At 63.0% G+C, this 12,970-nt stretch overlaps 1 protein-coding gene across 2 annotated transcripts in view; it reads right to left on the minus strand.

Annotated features, from left to right (window-relative positions):
* MOB2 (MOB kinase activator 2) overlaps window positions 1–10,894 on the minus strand; it is a 74,496-nt gene extending 63,602 nt beyond the window's left edge. Inside the window, exon 1 of one of the 2 annotated variants that reach the window (XM_078433861.1) lies at window positions 10,768–10,894. In XM_078433861.1, coding sequence (XP_078289987.1) covers window positions 10,768–10,784 — 17 coding nt within the window. In that variant the 5' untranslated portion in view covers window positions 10,785–10,894. The remainder of the gene's footprint in view (window positions 1–10,767) is intronic. The other variant, XM_078433862.2, reaches the window with a different exon arrangement.
* Between the last annotated feature and the right edge of the window lie 2,076 nt (window positions 10,895–12,970).

Below are 12,970 nucleotides of genomic sequence, written 5' to 3' on the forward strand. Positions count from 1 at the left end.
GCCCCCGTTCTCTGAACTATAGGCAGTCCTTGTGAACCTATCAAAGGGGTCTGCTTTGATGAGCCAGGGCTAAGCAGACAGTGTGGCTCAATGGGTGAACCACCCCAAGGGGAGGCCTGCCCCCGGGGCTGGTTGAGGCTTCTAAAGCCTCTGTGCAACTGTCAGGGGGAAGGCTAGGTGCTCTGGAGGTCGGGGGGAAGGATGCACGTACTGAAGGTCAGGGGGGAAGGCTGCGCCCTCTGAAGGTCAGGGGGGAAGGCTGCGCCCTCTGAAGGTCAGAGGGGAAGGCTACGCGCTCTGAAGGTCAGGGGGGAAGGCTGTGCCCTCTGAAGGTCAGAAGGGAAGGCTGGGCAGTCTGAAGGTCGAAGGGGAAGGCTGCGCCCTCTGAAGCCTGCTGCCTGGCGTTTCCCCCTTTCCCTTTTTTAAAGTTTTTCTTTAAATCCCAGTTAACACACGGTGTAATGTTAGTTTCAGGTGTACAATCGAGTGATTCCACACTTCCACACGTGGCCCTGCGCTCATCACAAGTGCCCTCCCTGATCCCCATCCCGTCCCTCCCCTCTGGTGACCAACTGTGTGTCCTCTGCAGTTCAGGGTCTCCCTTCCCTTTCACTCTGAGGCCTCCGTTGAGGCCGGCTGGTGGCCTGGGGTTGAGGCCAGGGCACTCACATCCTGCTGAATGGAACAGGCTGGGGGCAGGCTGGGAACCCCCAAGCCTCCCAGGCGCTTTTCCTAAATGAGACGTTCAGAGAGCAGCCCCTCCCCAAAGGCATCCCTGGCCCAGAGCACCCTAGCAGTGGCAACACACTGGGCCAATGCTGTGCCAGGCAGGTGCTGCTCACATTCGAGAATCTAGCTCTGCCTCCAGAGAGACACCAGGCTGCGTGCCCTCAAGGACACGGGCCACAAGCAGCCCACCTACACCACAGGAAGCGACTCCCAGTCAGCCCCTTTCTCCCCCCAGCTGTCCTAGCACCTCAGGCTCACAGTAAGGGGGAGACAGGTAGAGAACAGGTAGAGAACAGCCTTAAAATAAGAAGAGCCGCAGCCCGGAGGCGTATTTGTTTTGGAAGCGTCTACTTAATGAGTAGCTGGGGCTGGTGATAATGCCTGGTTATCCTCTATCCTCCACGACAGCGCAGTTCCCGAGGGATGCACAGGACGGGCCAAAGGGGCCACATTCATGTATAGAAGCCAGAGCCCACCTGGTAGGCTGGACCAAGCCGACAGGCTCTGAGCATGGGATCTGGGGCCCTACAGCCAGGGAACTTGCCGTTGGCTCTGCGTCCTATGCTGACGGGCCACGTGTGTTCCACGAGGGAGACAGCCTCCGTCCCATGGAGTGTAGCTGGGGTGGCCCCGGGTCTCGCCAAATCACCTGACTGACAGCAACTAAAGCACCAAGCTGAGGCCAGTGTCCCCATGGCCCCCTCAAAGGCCTGCCCAGGGAGGGGCAGACAGGAAGAAGGAACAAGCACTGTGAAAGCCACCACCTTTTCACAAACTGCCAGGAATACGGCGGCTACTTCTGTGCTGCTGGCCTCGCGGGGCTGGGCCTGCTCCTTTGCTCCACGGCTGGAGAAGTGGCCACCCGGGTTTAGAGATAAGCCTAACCTCAGGTCATGTATACCCCTCGTGCATCCCGAAGCAGGCTCAATTCAAGTGCTCCCCCAGATGGAGCTCAGCTGATGGAGCCCAGCCACGGACCACAGGCTGCTCACTCAGGACCAGACACGCCACGCAGGCACGTCGCTCATGCTAAAGCAGGTGTCTCCTTTTAGGGGCTGCCCGTGGATAGGCAGGGCCACGGGCCACGGCCTCTGCTGCTGAACCTTACCGCCTTGCCCTGGGACTGCCCCCCACCAGGCCCAGACATGAAGGGAAAGAAGGGAAGTGGTGGTGGGGGATGGGGAGGAAGGCAGGGGGACAGAGGGTGGAGAACGAAAGGCACAGGGGGAGAGCTGAGTGAGGGCAAGAGGCAGGGGCGGCACAGGAGGTGGGGAGGACCTGGCACGGCCCCCCCAGCCCAGGAGGGAAGTGTGACAAGAGTCCACCTGTGGAGGGCCCGGAGGGCGGAGGGCGGCTGCCCCCAGAGAGGGGGAGCAGGAGAAGGAAATGAGGAGTCCGCTCTGGGAAAAATACTGGGCACGATGGCCATGGGGAGCCCGGAAGGAGGGAAACGTGAGCAAGCGGGGGGCAGGCGTGCTCCTCTCAAATGGCAGGGTGACGAAGAGCCGCTCTCGGTGAGGCCAGCGCCCTCTCAGCCTCCCCTCTTTGGCAGCAGGAACATGCTCACAACCAAGAAAGCGGTAGAGCACAGGGAAGAAGCGGCCACAGCACCCGCGTCATCGATCACAAAGGCCACGGTCCGCCGTCGCCACCCGGTGCCACGGCATCCCGTGCGGGCCAGCGTGTGACGGTGTCAGGACAGGCATGGGGCGCGGAATGAGAGGGATGAGCCGGCAACCCCCACGGCACAAAGGTGGAGGCAGGAGACGGCAAACGGGGCATGCCGGCGCCCTTCTGACGACGCTGGGGTTGTGTCAGCAGAGGCGCTGGCATCTGGCAGGGAAGGCAAGCGCGGCGGGATGACGTCCCCCCCCTCAGGCCCCGTGGGACCGGGAACCGGCAGGTCACAGACGGAAGGCACTCTCTGCTCGGGGATGGGGTCAGGCAGTCTCCAGAGAGCACCGAGCCCCCGAAGCCTCGCCCTCTGCCCACGGTCGCCCTGAGAGCCAGACCCGCCACAGGACCCCGGGGTCACGCTCCAGGTGCCGACCCTGCAGTCCCAAGAGCAGCCGTACCCGCAGGATGGTGTGCTCATCCGACCGGGCTCTCCCTAGGGACCGGGACACGAGGCCTCACCGCACATAACAGCAGCTCTCGAGAACAGGACAGAGGTGACAGGGACAAGGTGACATGCAAGGTGACAGCGGAGCTCTAGAGGCTGCGGTGCGGTGAGGTTCTCGGGGGCAGACAAGCCGGGAGGGAAGCAGCCAGGATGGCGAGCCGTGTGCACCTCACATGTACCCGGCCCCGCTGGGGCGCTGAGCACGTATGCCGGCCACCGCAGCCAGCACCCGGGGTTGGGGGTGGGGGGTGGGGGGGTGGGGGGGCAGGGCAGGGACCGCTCGCACACCAGCCCACCCCCAGGTCTCCAGGAAGAAACTGCAGGCCCGGAAATGAGTTCTCAGACCCGGCCGGTGCTAAGCCCCGTCTCAGCTGGGGGAGGGGGGTTCCCTACAACAGCTGCCTGAGGTGCACCCACACCACACGCGGACGCCTCACAAAACCCCCCCGAGCGCTGCCAGGAAGGTGACGACTCAGGCCGTGTCGCAGATGAAGAAACAGAGGCTCCGGGGCCCTGAACAAGCTGTGGCGCCAGGACTCACACCTGAAGCAGCTGCCCCGGAGCCACACGGGCTCAGCACCTCTGCAGGACAGCGGCCCGTGCACCCGGACCCCCGACTTCCAGCAATAACCGGCCCAACGTTCCCATGCCCCCTGGTCTGCAGATGGGGCTGCCGGCAGCCCTCCCCTTCCCCACACGTGGCCCCCCCTCCCCCCTTCGGGAGGGAGAGTCCGTCCCCTCCCACCATACCTGGGTGGCCCTGTCACTTGTCTGACCGACACAGCAGAGCTGACACTCGTCTTCTGACAGCTTCCACCGTGGCTCTCCTGCTGCAGCAAGGCCACGTAGAGAGCCCCTGTCACGGTGCTTGAAGTGTGACCTGGGGGGCCACGGTTAAAGCTCTTCTCATGACAACCTGAAGACGGTACTTGCCTCTCAGTCCCATTCTCTCACCCGTGTACAGCGGAGCTTTCCAGGAGGTACGTGACTTGTAAGATTTTAACAGAACGAACCCAAAAGGAGATATAGGGATGAGCTCATGAGATTTGCAAAAAGTTGGATCATTCTTCTCATGCTTTGTATTCTGCAAAATATCGTTACTTTTTAATTGAAAACAACTTACGTTGACATACACTGGGTTTACCATTCTCTTTAAGTGAATTAAAGAATATTGTAAATTTATTTTATTTGCTAATACGTAAATATTGTTAGCTACAACCCATATAAACCCAATCATTTTTTTTCAAGGTTTATTTATCTTTGAGAGACAGAGCACGAGCAGGGGAGGGACAGAGACAGAGGGAGGCACCAAATCCGAAGCAGGCTCCAGGCTCCGAGCTGTCAGCACTGAGCCCGACACGGGGCTTGAACTCACAAACCGTGAGATCGTGACCTGAGCCAAAGTCAGACACTTAACCGACTGAGGCACCCCTAAACCCAATAATTTTTAAGAATGTAAGGGGAGCTTGAGACCAAAAAGTTTGAGAATGCTGCTCCAGAGTCCACATGCAGAGAGGCCATACGGGGAAACTGAGGCCCCACCCATCAACCCAGAGGTGAGAGAAATGGTGGTCCTTGTTCGGAGCCACTAAGTTCTGGGGTTGATTTCACTGCAACAGACACCACCCAAAGCCCAAGAAAAGAGACACATTTACCTGGCACGATGGGGCCAAGTCCAGTGGACCCCAGGACTGGATGTGGGCCACACATCCACAACCTGGCTAAGCCACCCACGTTACTGCTGGGGGTCAGACCAGTAAGCCGTTTGGGGTTGGGGAGGGTCTCCCTGCTGGCCTTGAAGGACACAGCCAGTGAAGTGGGGGGCTGGCCACTTTGGTGAGCACGGGCAGTGCAGGCCGAGCCCCGAGACCACGGGACTCCAGAGGCGCCGTTCTCTGGGAGAGAACAGTCTGCCAGCCCAGGGCCAGCCTGGTGCAAAGGCTGGAGGGGAGAGGTCCCCTGACCCTAAGGGGAAAGAGGGCACACCTCCCTGCTTGCCAACGGTCAGCCTGCCTTTTGGGGGAGAAGGTGCGTGCCCCTGCGGGAGCTCTCTGCCCCCACCCTACGCAGAAATGCTCAACTAACACCAAAAATCACCACCATGACCCAACTTAGCAGCGACATCCCCAACAAGCAAACAAACAAACAAACAAAAAGGTGTGACAGGTTGTGACTACACACCCCCCTCTGCCAGGGATGTGCCCAGGAACAGCTGCAGGAAGGAGGAGAGTATGTCCCACCCCAGCAGCCGTGCACTGGCAGCTCTCTCGAGCTAGCAAAGGAAACCGTCTTCAAAGAGAAAGGAACCAGGAGGTGACAACGTGAATGCGGTCACCGCCCAAAGCCACATGGCTCTACACAAGAACAGCGCCAGAGCTCATACGTGGCCTGGACACCCCACCCAGCACCCCCCTCTTTCCTCTTCAGGCCTCCACAGTTCACTCCTTGGTTTCACCTCTTCCTACGTCCACGTCTCCACGCACTGTTCTACAGAGCAGCTCCCGGCGCCGGTGGGTGTGTCGGGCCAGGAGCAGTCCTGTCCTGGAAGAAAAACAAACACGGGAGACAAAGAAGGGCGGCACTGCTGCCAAGTCGGACAGGAACAGCATGCGCCACCTCCTTTTCCGGACAGGCTGACACTGACGGGAGGAAAGGCACACACACAAGTCACGGGCGGGGCCCGAGACCAGCCCCCTGACTAGCTCCCAGCACCCATGTGCCCAAAAAGTGCAGAGAGTGCCTCACCGAGCACCTCACAGGCCACACGAGCACATTCACGACAAAGCCAAGAGCCGGTCGGTTCCCAGGACGAAGCAGGAGACCCCGCGACCACAGGAACACCGGCACAGGCGTCCCCGCCGAGGCCTCCGGCACCCACCTTCCCGAACCACACGGCTCCGTCCCACGGCAGGCCTTAGAGCGAACAACAGCCCCGTTGTACCAAGTGAGCCCCTCCCAAGCCACCGCCAGCTCCTGACAAGGTCTGGCAGCCAGCCCCCCCTTCCCCCCCACCCCAGTGCTGTCTGGCTTTTCTGGGTTCTGGGGAAGAGGCCTTGGTGAGCAAGCACCAGGCGGTGGCACCTAGTGGGAAGAGCAGCGTCCATCAGGGTGGCCCCGGGGCCCTCCCAGGCCACAACCCCCGTGGCGGCAGAGCCTGTCTGCAGCGCCACTGGTGAGTGCGTGTCCCGTCTCCCCGCAGAGGCACAGCTGCTGGGACGCTCCCTGCAAAGCTCCCAGGGGTACCCCAAGTGGGAGGACAAATGAGAAATGAGGCGCCGCTGAGAGCACCCAGCTGCACGGGCTCACCCCACAAAGGGGTTCGTGTTAACGGGAATCTGAACACACCAGCGGCCGCAGCCAAGAAGTTCAGCAAGCCCGGGCCCAAACAGCCGCCCAGGTGGAGCCGTCTGTACCACGGCCGTTCCTGGAAGCTCCACGATCACAGCTTCCGAGAGGGTCACCAGCTGGAAGACAGCTTTTCCATCGATGCCTCCGTGCCTTTGCACACGCCGGGGCCACAGTCCTTCCTTTCTGCTTGGAAAATTCCTACGCATCTCCCCATATGAGCTCCCCTGCTCTGAGCCACCCTCCCGGCCTGGCCTCCCCACCCCAGCTCTACGTCATTCACCCCTCCACGCTGGGTCACCAGTGTCCGCGGCCCTCCTCTCCCAGCCTGACAAAGCAAAGACTGTCTCCTTGATCTCGGAAGCACAGGGCCCGGCCCACAGCGGACAGTGGATGCCGTCCGGACCCGAAGGTAACCTCAGCTGAGGAAGTGGTCCGACTCACTGTCAGAAAAGGCTGGGTCACCGCAGCATCGCTCACGATCGACCAACAGTGGGAACAACCCAGACCACCGACAGAGACGCCAAGTGTGCGTATCTCCGTACCCCAGAATGTCACCTGGCCGTGAAAAGGACTGATGGCTGATCCACGCGCAACGTGAGCAAACTTTTAAACGTTACGCTCAAGCGAAGAGCCACAGAAGACCGTGTGTTGTGATTCCACTTACGGGAGACGCTCAGAACAGGCGGATCTAGAGACAGTCAGTCAGTGACTACCCAGGGCTGGGAAAGGGGAGTGACTGCCGATGGTCACGAGGCTCCTTCGGGGCGATGGCAACACTGGCACACCGAGCTGTGCCGATGGCTACACTGCTCTGTGCTTTCGCTGAAAGTCACCCAACTGTGCACTTAAAACAAGTAAACTCTACACTGCGTAAATTATACCTCGATGAGGCTGTTAAAACAAAAAAAAAGCCTGGCGACTCAGGCAAGTCCAGTCTGGGTGTCCACACGATCAGACCTGGTGGTCAGTCCCAGGCCAGTCGTCCCATGAGCCAAAGTGCAAAGAAAAAGTCATCAACACCCCATTCAAATCCTGCATAGGTACACGGACACAGGAATTATGTCCTTCAACGGAGCACAAGATTCCGAAGGCCAAGCCAGACAGGCCAGAGAGCCCCGTGGCCATCTAGAAATGCCTGCTGGCTGACCAGGAGCGCCAACTTCCATCGTGGCCTGCGCTAAACTGCCAACACCAGAGGCGGCTCTCCTGCCAGAGCCGGAGAGCTCTGAGCTACGGACGTCACCCACCTCATCCGCCGCTCGAAGAACAACAGGGCGGCCACAGCCCCAGGAAGGGGGCTGGTGTGCGCCTGCCCCTGCCCTGGCTCCGGGCCCGGTCTGTAGGGTGGAGGGCGGGCATGTCCCTGCAAACTTCACCCCGTCGGCCGCGCCCACGACCAGTGGGAGGGCTGAGGTGCTCCCCCCACTCAGAAGCGGGAGGAAGTGCACTTCCTCTTCTACATTCCCAGATGCTCAGAAGCTTCTGGACTGTGCTTTCTGTTGGGTAAAAACTAAACTGCACTCTTATTGTCTGCTCACAAATGCCCGTCACTGCCAGTTAAGACAAAAGTTTTCCCCCAAGCCACTCCCCGCTACGTGTAGGGCTCCTCACTGTCTGGGACCACGCGGAGTCTGATCTAGCTCACGCAGCGTCTCTTCTGGGGCTCGCTTCCTCCCCGTCATCAACTGTCCAGGACGGAGACCGCCGAGGACTTAAGAGGCAGCCACACGAGAAGTGGTGGCCCTTCTCAAGTCAGAAATTACTCTTTAAGAAAAGAAAGAAAAGTTACTCTGCACCTAGCTCACGAGCCAGCTCCACGCCAAGCAGAGGAAACGTGCAGTAAAACACACGGAGGCAAGCTACGCATCGCAAAACTCTTCTCCAGGTTAAGTCCCAGCAAACTGCAACGGCAAGTCGTGACACGCTGGCGTTGTTCTCAACTTCCCGCGGCAGGTTTCCGGCAAGACCTCCCTTTCCTCAGATAAGGCCGCCGGTGTTACTCAGCAGAGCACTTTCTGTGACAGACAAGTACGTCCGTTGGCTGCTCCGCCTGTGACAGCTGCCAGCATAGAGGGCGGGAGCGGCGTTTGCTACTACAGTTGAGTCCATACTTTGTCACCCGAGATGAACCATCGCAAAGAAACTTTCTCAAAGAAGAAGAAAAACTGTTTAAAACATAAGAGAACTGTAGTTCAGACTAGCTGGTTGATAATGGTGTGAATTAAGAAAAATATCAAGGAACGGTAAAAAAAACAACACATTTCCTCAATTCTTCCAGGTTGAAAACCAGAGAAAGGACCAATGGGCAACTAAAGCCACGCACTGAGCACGCAGAAGGTGCCTGGCAGCACAAGCTTCTTCACCCGCTGTGGGCTGGCTCACCTCTAGGAGAGACCAGCGGGAGGGCCACCTGGGGTCTGTGCTGGTCACTCCCTCTGCAGCTGGAAAGCCAAGGCCTCGGCATCCTCCTTCTCCACAGCAGATGCTCAGTAAACGTGCGGGAGGGGCAGACGGCACCGGGCCCTCCCAGCTCTCACGTCCTAGGATGACCAGCTCTGGAGGGACGTCACTGCGTGACAACTGAAACCGCGTCACTTTTCTTTAAAGGGGCGGGAGGCCCGCGGTTAAGGAACTGCTGAAGAACTTCTGATTCACAACCCCCGATACACAGTCCACTAAACTAAAAACGCACACGCACGCATAACCAGACCCCGTCCGAATCCCTCTGCCGAGGCCTCTAGTGTCCTCTCGGAACCGCCGGTCCCACAGCCAGGCGGCAGGAAACGCTCCTGCCCTTCCTAAGGCCCGAGGAAGCAGCGGCTCCAAGCCCCGTCCCTTTCAGAGCGGTCTTCCTGCAGCACGTGGACCGGCCTCCTCAGCAAGGGACCCAGCAGGCGAAGGCTCCGATGACCTTACTGCGCCCCCGCCCCGGCTGCAGTCTCGCCCAGGGCCTCGAGAACAGTGCCCGGTTAGCCTAACCGTGGTCAGCTTCTGGACGTTGGCCGCGACGACTGAAGGGGCACAAAGCACGGAACTCGGTTCAAAAGACCGCCTGCGGCGGGTGTTCAGCACGTGTGGGCCGGCGCGCCCAGCGATCCCACGCGGACGACGAAACAGTCGGCCGCTCCCGCAACAACCCCACGCTCGGACCGGTCCTGCGGCCGCGGCGCCGGGAAGTCAACTCGGCCCATCAGCCGTCCACTCCCCGAAGCGTCGCGGGGCGGCCTGTCCACGCAGAGAGCGTCGAGGGTCCAAATAAGCACACACGGCCGCCTGCCCTCGACCCTCCGCGCCTGTGGGGTACAAAGGCCTCCCACAAAACGCATCCCCGTCCTGCCGCAGCCCACGGTCGCCAGTGCCCAGCCCCGCGCCAAGCGGCTCTTCTCCGCCGCCTCGGTCTTCCTCCCCGGACCTGGCCCGCCGGCGCTGCCATTTCCAGGTCCCGGACGGCGTTAGAAAAGCGGGTCTGGAGACGTGACCTGACGGCGTGAAGCCACACCGCCGCCAAGCAGCAGGCGCAGGACGGAGGCCGGCCTGTCCAGGCGGCCAGCGGAGCGCCCCACCCCCCCCGCCCCGCCCCGCCCCGCCCCACGCGGCCCGAGCCCTGCCCTCTGGGCCCAGGCCTCCCCCTGCCGAGCTCGAACTTCTCTCTGGTCTCTGGATCCATCCCTCCCGTGCTCACCTCCGCCGGTGTCCCCGTCACTGGCCCGCGCGGCCAACCTGCGGGCCGGGCAGGGGCACGCCGTCCCCCTCCCCCCCCCCCCCCGCCACCCCCGCCCTGCGCGGACCCGGACACGAAGACCATTCGCCCCCCACCCCCCCTGCCGGGTCTGCGGGGTCGGCCGGGCACCTCCACCTGCGCGCTGCCAGCCCAGCCCCCGGGGGCGGCGGGGCGGGGGAGGGGGCGCTAGGAGCGTCGGGCGGGGGGGGGGGGGGGGGGGGGACGCACGAGGGCCGCGCCACTGGGTGAAAAGTAGCCGCCCCTCTCGTTCCTCAAAAACAAAAAAGTTTTCACCCGAGCTCGCTTCGGGGAGAGCAACTTCTGGAGACGACGCCACGCTGTGCTTCCCGGGTTTCCAGCCGCGCGCAGGGCCGGCGGGACGGAAGGCCGGCGTGCCGCCGCCGCCCGGACCGCCCTGCTCCGCACCCCGCCCTCCGGGCCCCGCCGCCCGCGGACGCGCCAGCACGGGGGGCCCGCGGTGCCCGCCGCCCCCTCCCCCGCGGAGCGTCCCCGGCCGGCGACACACTTCTTTCTTCCACGGCCGGCTCCCCGCGGCGGCCGGCGAGAGCAGCCCCGGCCGCTCCCCCAACCACCCCCCCCTCCCCCCGCCCAGCGGCGAGCCGCGGCCGCCGGACCCGCGCTGGTCACCGGGGGCGGGCGCCTGTCCGTCCCGCCCGGGCCGGCCGCCGCCGCAGCCCCGCGGCCGGCAGCTCCCGTCCGCCGCCCCGTCCCCGAGGAGACGCCCCGCGCCCGGCCGGCCCGCTCCGCCCGGGCCCGCCGCCCCGGCCCCGTGCCGCCCGCGGCGCGCCCCGCCGCCCCGGCCCGCCTGCCCCGCCGCCCCACTCACCCCATGAGCCAGTCCATGGCTGCTCGGGGCCCGCCGCCCGACACGCTCGGCCCTCAGCCCGCGGCGGCGGCGGCGGCCGGAAGTAAACACTCGCTCGCACACTCCCACACGCGCGCCGCGGGCGCCGCCGGAAGTGACGCGCCGCGCGCCGCCTGCTGGGACGCGTAGTCCGGCGGCTTCTAGGCCAGGCCCGCCCAGCCAGGGAGCCGGCGCGGGGCGTGGCGGGGGATGGGGGCGGAGGGCCGCCTCGACGCCCCGCTCCCCACTGCGAGACGGTTACTCACACGCCCCAGGATGTCCCGTCACACCCCGGATGTCCCCTCACCCCCCGGATATCTCCTCACACCTCGATGTCACCTCACCAGCCCGGATGTTCCCCCACATCACAGACCGTCCCCTCACGCCACGGACGGTGCGTTCACACCCCAGATGTCCTCTCACATCTCAGATGTCCCCTCACAACCCGGGATGTCCCCGCACACCCCCAGATGTCCCCTCACACCGGATGGCCCCTCATACCCCCAGACGTCCGCTCACAACCCCGGTTGTCCCCTCACAACCCCGGCTGTCCCCTCACAACCCCGGCTGTCCCCTCACACCTGGGTGTCCCCTCACACCCGGATGTCCCCTCACAACCCCGGATGTCCTCTCACACCCCAGATGTCCCCTCACAACCCCAGCTGTCCCCTCACAACGCCGGATGTCCCCTCACACCCGAGATGTCCCCTCACACCGGATGTCCCCTCACAACCTGGCTGTCCCCTCACAACCCCAGCTGTCCCCTCACAACCCCGGATGTCCCCTCACAACCCCGGATGTCCCCTCACACCGGATGTCCCCTCATACCCCCAGACGTCTGCTCACAACCCCGGCTGTCCCCTGACACCCCGGATATCTCCTCACACCTCGGATGTCCCCTCACAACCCCGGATGTCCTCTCACACCCCAGATGTCCCCTCACAACCCCAGCTGTCCCCTCACAACCCCGGATGTCCCCTCACAACCCCGGATGTCCCCTCACACCGGAAGGCCCCTCATACCCCCAGACGTCCGCTCACAACCCCGGTTGTCCCCTCACAACCCCGGATGTCCTCTCACACCCCAGATGTCCCCTCACAACCCCAGCTGTCCCCTCACAACCCCGGATGTCCCCTCACAACCCCGGATGTCCCCTCACAACCCCGGATGTCCTCTCACACCGGATGGCCCCTCATACCCCCAGACGTCCGCTCACAACCCCGGATGTCCCCTCACAACCCCGGATGTCCTCTCACACCCCAGATGTCCCCTCACACCCGGGTGTCCCCTCACAACCCCGATGTCCCCTCACACCCGGATGTCCCCTCACAACCCCGGATGTCCCCTCACAACCCCGGATGTCCCCTCACACCCGGATGTCCCCTCACAACCCCGGATGTCCCCTCACAACCCCGGATGTCCTCTCACACCCCAGATGTCCCCTCACAACCCCAGCTGTCCCCTCACAACCCCGGATGTCCCCTCACAACCCCGGATGTCCCCTCACAACCCCGGATGTCCTCTCACACCGGATGGCCCCTCATACCCCCAGACGTCCGCTCACAACCCCGGATGTCCCCTCACAACCCCGGATGTCCTCTCACACCCCAGATGTCCCCTCACAACCCCAGCTGTCCCCTCACAACCCCGGATGTCCCCTCACAACCCCGGATGTCCCCTCACACCGGAAGGCCCCTCATACCCCCAGACGTCCGCTCACAACCCCGGATGTCCCCTCACAACCCCGGATGTCCTCTCACACCCCAGATGTCCCCTCACAACCCCAGCTGTCCCCTCACAACCCCGGATGTCCCCTCACAACCCCGGATGTCCTCTCACACCGGATGGCCCCTCATACCCCCAGACGTCCGCTCACAACCCCGGATGTCCCCTCACAACCCCGGATGTCCCCTCACAACCCCGGATGTCCTCTCACACCGGATGGCCCCTCATACCCCCAGACGTCCGCTCACAACCCCGGATGTCCCCTCACAACCCCGGATGTCCTCTCACACCCCAGATGTCCCCTCACACCCGGGTGTCCCCTCACAACCCCGGATGTCCCCTCACACCCGGATGTCCCCTCACAACCCCGGATGTCCCCTCACAACCCCGGATGTCCCCTCACACCCGGATGTCCCCTCACAACCCCGGATGTCCCCTCACAACCCCGGATGTCCTCTCA

The sequence above is a fragment of the Panthera onca genome, chromosome D1, assembly GCF_046562875.1.
Source record: "Panthera onca isolate mPanOnc1 chromosome D1, mPanOnc1 haplotype 2, whole genome shotgun sequence".
Lineage (NCBI taxonomy): Eukaryota > Metazoa > Chordata > Mammalia > Carnivora > Felidae > Panthera > Panthera onca.